This window comes from Melitaea cinxia, chromosome 14 (genome assembly GCF_905220565.1).
Source record: "Melitaea cinxia chromosome 14, ilMelCinx1.1, whole genome shotgun sequence".
Taxonomy (NCBI): Eukaryota; Metazoa; Arthropoda; class Insecta; order Lepidoptera; family Nymphalidae; genus Melitaea; species Melitaea cinxia.
The window spans coordinates 1,316,219-1,334,443 of record NC_059407.1 but is presented as its reverse complement, the minus strand read 5'-3'; the positions used below and the strand labels follow the sequence as shown (position 1 = coordinate 1,334,443).

The 18,225-nt window shown below is 30.9% G+C and overlaps 1 protein-coding gene across 1 annotated transcript in view; it reads right to left on the bottom strand.

The window, feature by feature from the left end:
* The window catches only part of LOC123659663 (protein embryonic gonad-like), a 140,011-nt gene extending 128,103 nt beyond the window's left edge, over window positions 1-11,908 (bottom strand). Inside the window, exon 1 of the mRNA XM_045594860.1 lies at window positions 11,589-11,908. Within this exon, the coding sequence (XP_045450816.1) occupies window positions 11,589-11,636 (48 nt within the window). The 5' untranslated portion in view covers window positions 11,637-11,908. The remainder of the gene's footprint in view (window positions 1-11,588) is intronic.
* Between the last annotated feature and the right edge of the window lie 6,317 nt (window positions 11,909-18,225).

Below are 18,225 nucleotides of genomic sequence, written 5' to 3'. Positions count from 1 at the left end.
GATTCGAATTTGGAGCGTCAAAAACTTGGATATTATGATTTGGTAATAGTGTGTGTGATCGCAAATATATTTTTTAAGTGTAGAACTTTTTAGATTGTCCGACTTTGATGTTTTTTTTTAATCAGAAGCGTATCATATGGTCCCATTTAAATTTAATTGACATCTGACTTATACTTTTCGAGCTATATCTAAGAATGCGTATTTACTTGATTATTTTTACGTGGACCTACGTTTTATTATACCTCATAACTTTTTACTGAGTGTACTGATTTTAGTCATTTTTTTTTTTTCGAGAACTGTTTTCTTGCTTCCGCTTGTCCTATGTTCCCGTTAAGTTTTGATTGAGGTGTGTTGAGTACTTTTGAGTAGTCTTTGATATTGCGTATTTACTTGACTGTTTACTTAGTTGTCGATGTAGTTGAAGTCGTATTTTTTTTTTCGTTTGCGAGCAAACACAATTATATTTAAGCTATAACGTAATACATATTTTTTTAATCTATTTATCTAGATTTTTCTTAGAAATCATGTTTATTCGAAATTTTAAATATTAATAAGTACACTTTATAAATTCCTCTTTTTTAAAACGACTAGATCGGCAAACTAGCGTATGGCTCACCCGATGTTAAACGATTACCGTAGCCTATAGACGCATGCAAAACCAGAAGAATCCCAAGCGCGTTTTCGTCATCTTACTCACCACAGAAACACAACACGGTTTGTAAGCAGTATTACATAACTGTGATCTTTTCTAAGGTACTTCCCCTGTCGGGCTGCTCCAGATTTTGAGTAAAATTTTTCTTGCTGTGCCCTACCTCAGTTTAAAGTTCTAATTCTATCACATCATGTATGACGTACCGCTGGCGTTGAGCTTAAAAAATATTTCTTATTATATCCAGTAACTCGAGTTAGTATTTCATCGTCACGAAAGTAAAGTTTCTTTATCCAATATATTTGCTAGAATAATAATATTTTAAACCGTAATTTTTGTTCTTAGCAAATAGTACGTAATTTGAACTGTATTGATCACATCTGGTAGCGTATTTGCGAAGGCTATTTGCTATAACAGAGGACATATCCAGTAGCTGACCAAATATTGAAATTAGGTAATAAAATTTTCAATTCAATTTATTTTGTAAGTACTTAACTTTTATTTCTATGTTATCTGAATTATTTTGCGTAAAATTAGCTTACTTGTAACTGAAAAATAGTCATATTCAAAAAAAGAACAAGCCCTTCAGAGCAAAAGCTGATGTTTACTCCCCTTCACTTCTGTAGTTTGATAATATTCTAATTATTCACGACTATAGATTACAAAAGTTTATGATAACAGCTGGAGCCGCTTTTCGTGCACGGCATGCCACATTTATGTCATCCAAATTGACAAACACATCAAGCCCCCAATCAGAAAAAAAAGTATCATACGAATACAAATAATGAAAAGAACGATCCCGAATTTGTGTCCCTATTTCATGAAAGTATATTAATGAAACATAATTATAATGTAAGAAAATTTGTTTGATCTTTACAAATTTCTACAAAAATATTCATAATGACTGTTTACCAATTCGTTGGATTATCTAAAATTGTGTTTAATACGTAAGGCATATGTGATATGAAAGGTCACGGATAATTTCTTCACAAAAACGTAATTGTTGAGTTTCTCGCCGTCTCGTCTCAGATTCTCAACATTCCGAAGCGGATTATTCAAATAAAAAATAATGTACACAAACCGACGATTCTACGTGCTTTGTAAGCTAGCTTGAATAAAACATATTTTGATTTTAATTCGATATGTTTAATTAAATAAAACATTGATCGTAATATTTATATAACGTTTTTTATTTAATGTAAAAGCGATTTGCGGAAGAGTATTAGCATTAAGTCTTTTTATAGGTACTACAACGGTAGCTAACAAGAGTATTATCCGTCTGATAGTAAGAGGACACTGTAGTCTATACACGTCTACAACTTCAGAGTATCGCAAGCGCGTTACCGACCCTACCCTCGACCCTACCTAAGAGCTCTGCCGATATACCAACTCGGTTTTCGAAAAACTATTTTCAATGTATAATTAAGCATATTTTAACTGAGTCAAAAATAGAATTCTAAAATTATAATTATCTTTGATAGCTTACAAGTTCATTTAATATGAAAGCTATGGTATTTTATTTATAAATATTTAACGGTCCTTACCGTAAAAAGCAACTTTTTCAAAGAGAATGTACTAATAAGTAATGTTAAAGACGCCTCTGATAGCGCTCATTAATTTACTTATTAATACCTATGTACACCTTTTTTTTCGTCCATTTGAAATGGAAGGAAAACCTTTACTTAGAGGTGGAAAATACACACACTTTCTAACTATAATATGCATTTTTTTTAATGTTATAGTTTAATGACAAGTAGGTACTTCTGGTGTTACAGGGATCTATAAGCTACGGTAATCGCTTACCAGCAGATGAGCCGTTTGAAGTAAAACTTTTTTACGCATGCATGTCTTGGGGAGTAAGCTGGTGAACGCGTGACGTAAGCGTTACGAAAAGTGTGGTCGGGTGAGGCGAACGGAGCAAGAGAGACGTGCGAGCACACATTTTCTTTCTCTTTTTCTTGCATAGCCAGTTACGTTTCGTATATCTTAGAGACAGAACAGGCCTATTGTGCAAAAGTTTTACATCAATCGTGTGGTCTAAAGCATATTCTTATTTTTTCTGTTATAATGGGCAATCATTTTCTGTAAATTTAGTTTTTTTTTTTTTTCATTGTGTAATTTTTATTACAAAATGTAATGTTTCAATCGTTTTTATAAACTTTCTTTGTGTTTTTTGCTTAAGCGATTTTAACAAACGAGGTTTTGTTAACATACGCGTCCGCTATGTGACGCACTTTTCTGTTACCTAAATCTTGTAAATCATAAAGTTATTCTCATCAAAGTATTGGTAATCTTGTCTTTGACAGACAAAAAACAACGTTCTATTTTTAAAATTTTTAGTTCCATGCTTTTGCTAGTTACACAAACTAGTAAGCCGATATGACTAAGTAAAATTTACAAAATGTGTTTATTTTTACCCATGCAATAATACATATTTTATAGAAAATTTGCAGTAATTAAAATAAAATATTTAATGAAACGCTCTCGCGCATAAATCAAAACCAGCAACCACAGAACAAAGTAGAAAGTTTTGCGTCTAAGTTTTTACAACAGGGTGTGTCGGTCAGTGGGGACATATGACGGCATTTTCACCTCTTTATGTCGGCCTTTTTTATTGGTTCCGTTTAAACTCACACTGGAAAATTACTCTCGTGAGAGTACTGACAGTTTTACGTCCCACTGAGACTAAATGTTTTAAGTGTTTCGAAACTCGTCGGACTGTTGACGGCCGTTTGAATTTCACATGAGGATGTATTTCAAGAAGTTGAATTTCAATTAAGTCGTTTTGATTTTTTGAATTTTTATTATTTTCATTAGTATATAGATTTCATACATCTGTATTTTTTTTTTGTTTTAGTGATAGTATTGTGAACGCTGCGTAACGAAAAAAAAAGTTTTTATTATTTTATACTAACATTTTAAAATCTGTCATAGAATTCTAAATTGAATTAGTGATAGCTTAGTTTATAATGAACGAAAAATTTATATTATTACTAAATAAATATTTTTTATCCATAAAATGATTCATCATAATCTAAACGTCTAAAGATGTGATACAATAAATTGTCAATTTTGTTTTTATCGAAATTATTTTTATTATAAATATATTTCAGTCGTTATAATAATCAATTTATCATCGGATTAACACGATTATGTTTATAATAATTATTATAATAAATAGTTCTAATTTTGCTTGTGCAAATAAAAGACATCAACGCGTTCACATTACTTTAAAAATACCATTTCGACCTTATTTTTGCTAATTCCTTAAATTATTATCTACAATATTCTGAAATATAAATATCAGTTTTGTGATTATGGATAGCTTGAATATAATATATCTGATTGTGTGTGATGGTTGTATATAAATATATCAGAAATAAAAAAAATAATAGTCTCTAAATTTGGTTTACAGACGATAGTTTAACGTGACTCAGTCATAACATGACGTCTCTTCGGATGTATAGGCCAATCAAGTGGAAAAGAGATAGATGTGGCTCAAGCGTACAACGATGGGGAAACGGGACAATGAGTCATCCTTTTTCGTGCATGCAGCCGGCGTTCATCGATTTACTTATTTGACGATATCACGTCAAAAAAAAACATCGCGTAAAAATAACATTCTTATTAAAAATAAATATATGTTTGTACTGAAAAATAATTTATATAAAAAATAAAAATAAAAATATTAAGAAATAAGTCATTTAGATCAGTTTATTGAAGTTCGCGTAAACGTGAACTCTGTATTCTAATTCAAAGTGACACAATCGGAAAATAAAAACGCTCTGCGGAAACGCGTGTCGGAATAAATTTTGAGAGATGTACATCCGTGGTGGAGCAGTGTGGTAGAGCTCCATATTCGTTTACTTTGAATTAAGAAAAGTAGTAACAGAGTTAATATAACGGAAGCAGCGTCTTCTGAAGTAAAACCTCTTTACGCACGCTAGACTCGGGCAGTAAGCTGGTGAATGCGTGACGAGAGTGTTACGAAAAGTATGATCGGGCAAGGCGAACGGAAGTTGAGAGGGAGATATAAGTTAGTGAAGATAGAGTGAAAGAGAGTTACGTTTCATAAGTTTTACTTCAGTCGTGTGGTCTAAAGCACACTCGTTTATTGTCGTGAATAAATGGATTACAATATACATATATACATATACCTACATGTCAGGAATTGTATCTGATGACGTCTTAACGCAATGGTCATAGTAACCAGCTGATTTCTGAAAGAGAGACGTACACGATTCGATACGTATGACGATAATTATGCCGCCAACCGGCAGTGAAGCAGTTTGGTGGATTAAGCTCCGACTCTTCCTTCTTTTTTCCTTTTTTTGTTGATAAGTTTATATTTATTTATATGTATATGACATATTAACTAATTTATAATTCTTTATATATAAAAATTGAGTTATGATGTGTTATACTCCATAACTACTGGACGGATTTTGATTAAATTTTGCACAAATATGTAACTTTGTCCATCTTAAAATATAGGCTATGTTTTATTTCGATTAATGTTAAATAATTTATGGCTGTGGCTCCCCAGATTAACATGTATAGTAATACATATATATTACACTCAGATCCGTAGCGGAAATCGAGCTTACAACCCCGGAGCAGACAAAAGCATCACAACACACTGCGCCATCAGGCTAGTCAAACATGTACGTAATAGCAAAAGATGGCTCATTTTACGCGCGTGTTAACTCACACTTAACTGGTTTTATTGTAAATTGAAATACGTACAATAACGTCGCTACGGTTTATAGAATCTGTCAGTTGTGAAAATTCAATGTGGTTAAGTTTTGGCATACGTAAATATATTTAATCTATACAAATAAATAAAACTAGAGTGTCTGTTTGTAATAATAAAATAACCGCTTTTTACTAAATTCGTATGGTAACACGATACAAATACCAAAATAACATTTTTTTTAATTTTTATCTGTCTGTCTGTCTGTTTGTTCCGGCTAATCTCTGAAATGGCTGGACCTATTTTGACGGGACTTTTACTGGCAGATCTCTTATGTAATAAGAAGTAACTTAGGTTACTTTTATTTTAGAAATTTATTTATTTTATAACTCTGCAAACTGAACAATGACTTTTTTTAATTCCACGCCGGTGAAGTCTCGGGCATAGCTAGTGATAAAATATGATCTATTTTTAATACACTTTGAAATAGGATAATTTTACGTGGACAGTCTCCTAATTTTTTACTTGATGCTGCGAATTTGTTGATTATCTTTATTATTCAAAATCTGGTGCTCGTCGTGTGGTCCCATTCAAATGTGAATGAAACCTAAGAAGTATAATTTGAGTTATTATGCGTTTTTAATTGGACTATGTATCGTCTCCATACGTTGTATTACTTGTCAATGTTAATCGAAATCGGTTTTTTTTTTCATTTGCTAACAAACGTAATTATGGAAAAAGTATTATATGAGAATTAGACTTTGATAGAGCGTTTTTAAGGCAGTATCGAGGAGTTATAAAATGAACAAATAAGCTCCTTATATTCAACGGCCCTTACTAGGATTTCTTTCTGTGGGGGTCTGGGAACAAACACAGTATACAAATACAAACGTCCAAACTACAGCAACACCTGTAAGATGATAGATGATACAAATCACTATCAGTATGATCGAACCCGCGACCGTCAGCGCAACAGACAGCGCTTCGATCACTATGCCAACGCGTTTCGAGTATAATATTTTTTGTATTTATTTTTGTCTTTATATTCCGTGTTATATAATTAATCATGACCTTTTCAAAATACAAAATGCATACGAATAATTTGTTAACCTTTTTTTTTAATTTTTTGACGTATGATTTATTAAGTGATAAAACTATACTGTATTTGTAACACAGAAAATAAACATATTTTTTGCAAAACGATAGTAAATTTTATGGCATACATATAACTTAAAAAAGAGACCAATAAGATGATAGACACTTGGGCTTTTTTGCGGTTTCACTTAACTTGATTGATTGTCATTTATTTATTATTTTTCTTATTACAATTATGAGTACAGACAATATCCTTAATTCATACGTAGATAGGTATATTAATATTAATTTACTTTTATTTCTTACATCAAAACAATTTTCATGTTACAGTCAAAATATTAAAGTAGACGTTTCATTGAACGACTAACCATTTAACTTACCGTGTCAATAAAATTCGATTAGTCGAATGACGGAAAAGAATATTCAAGAGTATAAGGACGCCATTAAAACCATCGAACGAAATAAATTTTGAATGATTAAAACCATTTATCGAACGTAAATTATGAATTATTTGTTTTTTACACAGTTTAATTACCGGATGAATGTTTATTTATTATACAAAACAAAGGTAAAATAAAAAATTCAGTATGTTTCATTTATATGAAAAAAAATATATTAGTTCAGGTTATTGTTAAGACTACGCTTCTAATAGATCTCTATTTAAGTAATGGATTTGTAACATACCTTTGATATTCGTCATTTCGTTTTCATTTTATAAAATGTACTTGCAAAAATTAAAAACAATAGTTAATACTGCTATATGTAAAAATATTTAACTAGGCTGAAGCGTAAATATCGCAATGATTCCTCAACAAACTTAATCGCGTCTAAAAATAGCTAGACATCTCTATAAACATCTGTTTAGACCAATTCACTGCCACACACATATGTTATGTTTATGCGCACACATTTATCAATAATTTTAATAACGCTTTTTGTCAATTTTCGTTATTTAATCTTGTTGTTTGTTTTTAACGTGATACGGTATTTAAATGTCACAGCGATGGCCTCTGCTATTAGAAGATATGCGTGCCTGGCGTCTATTCCATCAAACTGTAGATATTAAATTCTAACAGAAAACAATAGACTTTTACGAGCGCGTCGGAAAATTTATGTATCTATATATCTTTTATAACCGTATTTAAATGTAAAATTAATTTATTGTTAAAATTCGGCGTTTAATTGTTATATTGTACTCTTTGCCTATGATTTTTTTTTTGTTATAAGTTGATTTTGTAAGAATGGGACGAAGTAATAGATAAAAAAAAAAAAAATTTCTTCTTTTATTAATATATATATATACGAAAAACTGATACTTTTTAAGATTATTATATATGCCAAGTTGGCTATTTTTGTTTGAATAATTCTTCAGTACATTAATTTTGCACTTTTTATTCTGTACATTCATTTTGTATACGAGTGTCATCTTGATTGTTGTTTCAATAAGAAGTTGTTAGTTCATTTCGACACACTAGGAGACTGTGTATATCTTACTAATCTATGTTCATCTGTCTGTCGAATTTATTTAGAAATTGAGGCAAAAAATATCACTAAACTAAAAAAACACAACGTAAAAAGTAAACCGCTCTCCTCATCTCGTGTTCAATAACAATACGCGCTACTCACATAATAATTTATGCACAGACATATTTATATACAAAAAAGTATTAAAAATATTTTATTGTATTTAACTGTTTACAACTAAATTGTGAATAGAACCATTTTATCTGATTCGAAATATCTCAAGAACGACTAATTTTTAGTTCTAAAATGTTAAAATTATTTTATTAATAGTATTTATATTTTACGAATGTTAATATAGATCTCAGCATAGATATGAAAATATTATATTTAAAAGACACCTGGATACTCTTATTCCTTATATAGTAAGAATTTATTGCGTATTAAATATTTATAAATAATAAAATGTATCAATAAATGTGGTTAACTTATATTAAACATGTTTTTTTTTTTAATTTATTATCCACATTCTCTAATTGCTCGAGCCTTTTGTTAACATCATGCAATGTGCTAATCCTACAGGCGATTTATTATATAAGACAGATCGACAGTCCTGTGACTGCCTAGTAAAGCTAGGACGTGGTCCGATGCTGCAGGGTTTTTTTTTAAATTCAAATAATTAATTATTTTTATCCGTACTACTATGCGATTAAGCGTGTACTGTTTGTTGTGGTTTGTTTTTTAATTTATTTTTCATATTTAAAAAGTTATACATTAGTCATAGGAAGGAATTAAGGATTTTAATGTGTATATATATTACATATATTACATATATATATAATACATGATAGTTCCCAATGTATTCAGCAAGCGCTATTAAAGTTTTTTTTCTTTTTAATCCGTATACAATGGTTACCGATATCTTTGTACTACACAACACTTGAATACTAAATTCCTCTCATCTAAGGTTACCCTCAAAGACACTTTTCATGGCAATCACACTTCTTTACGTACTTTGAAATACCAACTGAGTTTTACAAATATATCATCAGTTATGTATAATTATTTAAGTAAACACTAGTCACTTATTGTGACTGATAGATATTTAAGTTGATCTTGGCACGTGTGTGTGTTCTTGTATCGCGTCTTTGATTTGTGTCAAACGTACTTTGACGCTTTTGTGTGCGAGTACAGTCAATAACTATGGAATTTTAATTTTGATGCAAAGACTGCGCACTCAAAAATTTACTGTCAGCTTCTCACGCACACATAGTCACTATATGTATACTATAAATACCTATAACGATATACATAGATAACAAACAGCACAATAACGCGATTTGACTTTTTTTTTTTTTTTTTTTTTTTAATTTTATAACACGAGCGCGGTATAGTAGCCGTACGGTCCACATGATTTCAGTAGATACCGTAGTCTATGGACGCTTGCAACACCAGGAGCATGACAATCGCCTTCTGTACGGTTGAGGTACCTCACCAGTCGGGTTTATTTTCATTTATAAAATAACAACCATTCTACCGAATTGTTATTTTTGAAAATTTCCATTCAAAGGTTTTCTAGAAAATATGCGCGCTCTATGCGAAAAGGCCGCTTTTTTTTTTGGTCTCAAGTAAAGAATTACCAGTAATAGTAATAAAATTCTGACCTATTTATTCATCATCCCTGAATACTAAGTATTAAAATAGATACAATGACATTATGCAATTTGATTTACAGTTGAAGAATAAAAAAGTTTATATGTTTAAAAAAACACTAACTATTAATGTAATAAAATTAAGAAACGTTATACTTGTGCGTAATGACCGTGCCTTCAAGCGTTATCTTGGAGATGTGGCGAAATTTTATAGTAAGTTGTTTTTTTTATTAATATGTAATTATTTACTGTATTATTAATAAGATAAATATTAGTTAAACTTCGTAATGATATTTAATAGTAAAAATTCCTAATTTTTAAGTGTTAAATTGCGATTTGTAGTAATTTTATTTTTATTTGATACTAACGTATACTAAAATTATGTCGTATCGATATTGCTTTAGTAATAGTTGTAAAGTAAAGAATAGAAGTTAAGTTTACTTACAATCAATACAAGAACTAGAAAACAAAACAAAATAAAATATAAAAAAAGTCCAACTCTTATATTCATAAAAAGCTAAAGATCTTTAAAATTCGTGTGACATACTTTGAAATTTGTACTAATAAATACTAAGAAAATAGAATATCCTTACTCGACAAAGTGCAAAGGCTTAACGTTGATAATAATGATTTATTACAGAAAACTTTGACTGTAGCACATCATGTGTAATAACCCTATATTGCTAACATGACACCACTAGGCAATGGTGTAATTACCTATAGAATCTGAAAATCTAAGCCAATTAAATATAAAACATTATTTGTTTAAATAGAATAAATTACAAGTAAGTAAAATGTAATACAAGTAAAATTAGTGCAACAAAAATGTTGTAAGAAATAATAAAATAAGTAATAATATATGGTTTAAATAATTTTCATACTTTATTAGTTATGCTACCAATATTTTCTCTATTAATAAGGATTGTAGATATCACTGTAGAGATAAGACCGCCTTTGCACTTTTGTAACTTAGGTCTTCTACCTACTGTATGTTACTTTCTTTACTGTCATTTTAAATGTACTTAAATCTCCTATAAATAATTCAAAATCAAAAATATGACATAACATTGTCCAAAGCACCTTCAATTAGTTATTTTGCTAAATTAAATTTTAATCATCGTAAAATATGATGATACCACCGATTCAAAATGGAGATTCTGGGTGAAGAAGAAGAAAAAAACAAATAAAAATAAAAATGAATAAGAGTATTAATTTTTGTTACACAATGAAACATAAAATTGACATTTCCAGTTGCGCATATTTCTGTTACAAATTGTTAATTTCTTGTCTCGACTATGAATTGTTCATATATTACATTGCGATGTACCCAACATATAAAATTTTGTTCAATTTTAGTGTTTGTGATTTCTGAATTGTATTCTTTTGAGAAATAAATGTTGTGAAATAAATAATCTTTAACCTTAAGAATCGGCAAGAAACTCCGCAGTTTAATAAGTAAATAAAAAATGATTCAAACTACATAATATATAGTACATATAAACCAAATAAAGTTCATTGATTTAAGCTTACACAAATATACATACGCATTATTTATATATATATAATAGTGTAATAAAAACACAAGGCCGGTCCGAGGTTGCGTGTCCAAAAAAATTACGATCATAAACTTCCCATAGTGAAGAGTCGTAATCAATCATATATGATATGACCTATGATAGGGATTATACAATACGAGTATTACTTGATTACAACAGGTCACGGATTCGATTCTCGAAAGTGTAATAGATGTATTAGGGTCGTTTCGAAACTTTTGACGGTTTTTTTTAATATATATTATGAGGGAAAGAATGGATAATTTTATAATAGAATAGTTTGATGAGTTTGTAGTTTATTTTGTTTCATAATTTTGTAGGTACTTCTGAATAATACTTTTTTAAATCTGTTTTTAATGTGTACGAATAGTTTTCATTTTGTATAGTTTTGTTGTTAATTTTTTTTCTGTATGTTTAAATTCTGCTAACTATAATAAACTGAATAGTTTTAAAGTTGAACATGCAATATGAAAAACGTAACTTACCGTGATTTTTGGAAAATCTGGTAACAACAGCAACTCCGATGTTTTCATAAAAAAAAAGTTTGACTATTTTCCACTCAACTGTTACGTATCATCTCATGTTTTCACTCACACAAATTTTTGTTCACAATTAACCGGAACACAAATATATAATAGAATGAAATTTGTAAATACAGTTTAAAAAAAAGAGTATAAAATGTCCGATATAAAAGGCCGAGCAAATTCAAAATTGGAGCGCGCGCGTCCGTGCGTACGCGCAACGCGAGTCACCCGATTCGTTTTTCAAACCGTCCCCGAGGCTCACTCGGATGTGGCCCGTGTGTGACTGTACACTCATCTTGCACTTCACGATCACCGAAGAAGACACGTTCTCCATCCCTCTCGCACACCAGCCCCGATCTATCGCCGTCCCCCTCCCTCTTATTATCAGAGGTTAAACCGCGCTCATCTGTCAGTCGGCACGCGGACACCGGGTGGGAAGGTCGCGTCCACACTTACCGTTACTTTCTCTATGCCCCGTACCATAAAACACGTACCGTATGACGCGCGCTATTCTCTCGAGCCGCCGATGCTTCTTGGTAATTTATTTATTTGAGCGCAGGTGCCTCTCGCGATATTTTATTGATGGCCCGGTATAGGTGTGTCCGCTTATTTTAAAGGGCTTCCAGGTCGGATAACGGTCGCTTACAATTACGAAACTCATTGTTTCGACATAAAGTTTTATGATTCGCGTTTCAAAAACGAAATTAGGTCAAAGTTGACAAAAAGTCAAGAACGTAAATGAGCTGCGTTGACATTAACGAGCGATAAATCAACGCTCGCGTATATAACTAGATCACCGAAATCGAGCGGCGGCGAAATTTATCACCAACCAATCGGGTGCTCGCGAAATGACATGAGCGCTAGATCACTCGCTTAGATCATCGGCGCACGCGCAGCACTCGCGGCGATTGGCGTGAACGGCACAAGCCCCGCCTGTACCGTTATAGGGGGGCAATGACTGCCCTCCTAAAGTGGGGGTTTTGTAGATCAATGAATACGAGAGAGGAGTGGTGACATACGCCATTTAATTAATACGATCGATGCTGTTTTATATTAGACAATAAATAATGAAATCCGCCATGGACGCGGAACTGACACGCGTCTGTGTTTGAGCTGTTTGTTTCCTGTTACGATGAGATTAATAATTCATGAATATATTATACTATAGAATATTATTTTGCAAATTAAATCAACATCTTTATTAATAACTAACTTTTAGCCGCAGCCTTACCCGTAGAAGTCATCTGGCGGAAATATTATAAAATTAATTTGCTATGTGTAACTGAGATAATAATCTAATTTATTTATAGAATTAATTTACTTTCATATTTACTAAGAAATAAAAATGAGACGTAGAACGGCTGTAAATACTTACAGTGAAGATTTTTTTTTTGAAATATCCTAGATATATAAGAAACGAGATTAAAATATAATAGACATCGTCGAAATATTACCCATGTACCCATGTAATCACCTTAATTACTTCGTTAATTCAAATGTTAGAAGTTTATTAACATATTTAATTACTCATTGAATTGATTCAGAATTATATGAAGTATAAATTAGAAAAATATTTAATAATTTCACATGACTAGCCCGTTGGCGCAGTTTATAGTAACCCAGCTTTCTGCTTCGAGCGTTGTAGGTTGCGATTCGAGCCCCGAATCTGGGTGTAATATATATTTATTTATATATGTATTATTCGTATATGCGTTTATCGAAAAAAAATGAAGGTATATCAGTCAGTATTAAGTTTAACCGTGTGTGTATGTTATAAGATAAAAATATTCTTTCAGGGTGTTATTTATTTGAAAACATTTCACAGCTTTTGATAGTGTGAAAGAAATTGAGTTTAACGTAGAAGAAAGCAGTCAGGCGTTTATAGTATTAAAAATAATAAAATTTAAACTTTTTTTTTTAGAAAACGATATTCCTTTTTCAAGTTGAACAAAAACGTTACATGTGCCTGTGCTAAAATAAGTCTTATACATTAATACTTCACTACATCCTATATTTAAATGTATCCTATAAAAGATTAAATCACTTCGCGCTCTCTTCGGCCTGCAATATCCCACTGCATAGTTCTCTTTTCTCGTGTAGGAGAAGGATCCGAGCTTAATGCATCACGCTGCTCAAACGCGGATATATTCTTTACTATGAGTAACGATCGCTATCACGTGTAGGTACATGACAACAACCGGGACCGACAGCTCAACGTGCTTTCCGTTGCACTGTGGGGAGACCCACGACGACTAGCAACCAGACTGGAAATAAATATTTGTATAAAAATAAATATCCACTCCGCGCGGAAATCCAACCCGCGACCGTCGGTTTTTTAAGTGCCGCTGACACCATTATATCAGAGCAGTCGTCGAAACAGTCATAACAGCAGACATTACATGACATGCTGTGATCTGGGTATTTGTGTTTGTTTCGGCTGTATCTGTCTTTATCGGTGTAGATTTGTATATTTTTTTTTATTTAATTTTAATTAAGTTTAAAGTTTTAATTTAAAAAAAAATAGATAAAGCTTATTACTCGATGCAGGATTACATAGTTGATAAAGATGTGTGGACTTAGTGACGCTATATTTTATGCAACATGTTACTAATTTTGTACTAAAACACAGTTTTTATATTATTTTTCAAAAGAGTAACTGCAGAGTTTCTTAGCGATTCTTCTCTGCAGAATCTACATTCCGAATCGGTGGTAGCTTTACTTCTACAAATTTAATAATTGATTTTTAAAGTTTTAATTTATAAAATGACGATTCGAAAGTGCTCTTGGAGCCTATTTGAATAAAGCTATTTTTGATTTTTATTTTGATTTGGTGACCGTCGCCAATACAGAAATTTCTTTACCATCAATACACCAGACCCATCACATACAACTCATAGCCTAAAAGCTAATAGATATTGAAAGTAAGATAAATCTACATTAATAGTCTGCTAAAGCCTTAATCCTCAGTAGGCGATAAAAAATAAAATAGTCAAGATAAACCAGTATAACAGCCGATATTACGGTGATGCAAACACTAACCTCAGCCAGGCACCTACTGTGAGGTTGTACATAAAATTCATAGGTCAAATGCACTCCAACGGTAGGAATTGAATATATTAAAGTATACATTACTTTCGTAATTGAGTTATAAAAACATAACAAATATGTAATAGCTTAGATCTTGGAATTTACTTCTTAAAAAACGATTAAAAGGGGCGTGGCGTGCAAAAAAAATGGGGAATGAAATCGTATTAACAACTGCCTTTTATTGTGTTTGAAGTTATACTTCTTTTGGCGGGTTAGAGAAAAATTATGAGAATAAATTTTTACGATGCGCGCGCACACCGTCACGAAAAACCCGACACCCTGAAGTTAGCCAATCAACGAAGAAGAAGTTCGCAACGTGAAGTTAGCTAGCCAATGAAGTATAACTTCTTACCTGCGTACATAAGTACACACACACTTTTGTAAATTAAAATTTGATGTTTGATGAAACTGAAATGAGTGTCTATTAGAGGTATAACTCTCTGAGGTTTATTTACGCATCACATCTGACAGTAACATTTTACTATCATGGCCGGTTTACACATGACTTTTTTCGAGTACGATATTATTTTTAGGCTTAACATTTGATCTAATTGGACACTATAATAATTGAAATTAATATTTTATATCAAGGAACGAAGAACGCATACATCATTAAAAACTAAAATAAGCACTATTACAATATTAATTTTATTTTCCATCTTAGCCATTTTCAGATCATCAGCCATTTACTGAGCATCTCGAATATCTTCACATTTCGCTTTCCCTGTTTACGATCACACTCACGACATTGCCATATACGGTCACTTATAAAAACATCACCATTCAATTTGTTAAACCAATTCAGACATCAAACCTTAAAAGATTTAATCTATGACGACGTGCATTGATTTCATAGGAATATTTACTTCCTTAACCAACAGAAGTTGTTGCAAAGATTTCACATCTAATCAAAATCGATGCTAATAAGTTTTGATAAAATAAAGTACTATTTTTTTAAGCTTTGATAAATCGGTCAGTTTTCACCAAATATTTGGTATGCCTACCTACATCAGATAAGTCAACTCATAAAATAAATTAATAGTTGCAGTTTTTTTCTAAGCAGATTTTATAACACGAAAATAAAATTGTCTAAATCTTTATCTTCTGATCATCAGCTTTTCATAACAACGACACAAACCCTCTCACATTATTATATAGGTAAATTTTAACGCAATTTCCTAATATGTTGACTAGCTCGTTGGCACAGTTTGTAGTGACCCTGCTTTCTGCTCCGAGGGTTGTGGGTTCGATTCCCACCCCGAGTCTGGGTTTAATATATATATATTTGTTTGTTTTTTTATTATATGTATTATTTATAAGTAAGTTTATCGAAAAAAAAAATATGTAGCTATACCAGTCGGCTGTTACCTATAACAAGCATTACGTTGCTTACTTTAGGAACAGACGACCGTGTGCGTATTGTGTAGATATTTATTATTATTATTATTATATTGAAAAACTCAACGTACTTCATATACCAATTAGAATATTTCCAATAAGATAATCGTATACCAAACCTTTTTTTATAACGGTGCTTATGGAGTTCTTATAAGATTAATATTTTGGAAAACAGTTTAATATATACTCATATAAATAGTACATATTATTATTGTTCAATTTAGTTGTTATAATTGTAAAACAATAATCATAATATTGTAGAAAGAAACGTCTTTTCATTTTAACAATATCAGAACAGATCTGACAGCCCTAAGTATGGCGCGTAACAATACAAGTTCGCACGTAACAACGGAAGCTCGTAGTGAATTATAAGGCTGTCTCGTCTCGTCAAACGTCAAGCGCACGCGCTACGTGACGCACGACGCTGTTGATAGATGGCGTTAGTAGGCTTGAAACTAATATATTTTTTATATAATTATACATATTTTTTTCTTTTTTTGATCAGTTGAACAATTTATCAAATGCCTAAATAAATTATATTCTAAATTTATTTTGAAATTGTTTCGTTTTTTAAATTTCAAACTACAATTTTTATTTTTTTTATTTTTATATAAGTATATAAACTTTTAAGAATTTTATAAAACTAAATAACATAAAATATTTCATAGCTTATTAAAGTAATTCGCAAGCATGTGCACGACAATCAGATATGATGTTTATTGTGGACATTACATTTTTATTTCTTGTGTGTGTGTTTTTAAGTGCTTTCAATTTAATTTTTCGCGTTGTTATATAAATAAGTTTTATGTTTCTAGTTTTCTGTTCAAAAATCTGAAAAAAAATTATCAATGGGACTGTTTCGCTTAAATATTTATCACTGAGGTCATAAAAATTAAAGAGTTATTGTTATTATTTTGTTGTTTATGTTTTCTAATTTTTTTACTTTGTGCTTAAAATAAAATATAATAGGATAAGATTAAGTTGTACAACTAAGTTTAGTCAAAAAAGTCTTATTACATTTCATCAAAAAATAATTTCATAGGTAGTAATCATTATTTAGACGTAGAATAAACTCAATGGTACCTTATGTTTTGCAAGTTTTATTTTAATCCTTATTAATAAAACCATAGTAAACCTTGTCGATTGTAATAATCGAATATAAACAACTAATTTAGCCGTGATAATGGGAAATAACAAAACAATAATCGAATATAATTTTTTACAATCAATAAATCGATACTAGGAACGAGTCAGGTGGTAAGTCGTGTAGAGGTTAAGCCGTCAATATCGAACCGATATCGATTGTTACGAAATCAATAAAGATAGTCAATTACGCTAATATTATAAATTATATTAATACAAAGAACTACCCGGGTGGTATTAATATTGAAATCGTTACTATTATAAAAACTTTATTGTGTTAGTCAAGTACTGGGATCTATTTTTAAAACATATTATTATTATTATTTGTTAGAAACGTGTCATGGAGTGGACAACACACAAACACGAGGTCCTCCAGCCCACTGGACCGAATGCCGGTGTAGCCTGGATGAGGATTGCGGAAAACCGGGATGTCTGGCGCAAACATGGGGAAGTCTATGTCCAGCAGTGGACTGCGATAAACTGAAATAATGATTATTGATAATTTTTTTAAATGTACTCTATAAGATATTTGTTAAAGCTACTTTAAAGATTTACTAAGTGTTATTAATAAAATAAACTAGGAGCATATATAACATAGTATAAAAATGTCTTGAATCACTTTTTACACACTAACTAATGTTGAGAATATCAATCTCAGTTTTCAAAGTTCTTACCATATAATAAATACCATATTTACTTTATTTACTTATTATAACTTAATTTTATACAAAAAATAAATAAACGTGAGATGCTAATATCAATCACACATTGACCTAGTTAAACCTTTCTTCTAGACAAAGAATACAATATACACAAAAACGGAAAGACGGACAGACAACAAAATTAGACATATTCTATGGAACAATCAACACATTTTTTTTTATACAAAAAATAAATAAATTTGAGAGGCTACTAACAATTATACATTGACCTAGTTAAACCTTTCTTCTAAACAAAGAATAAAATATAC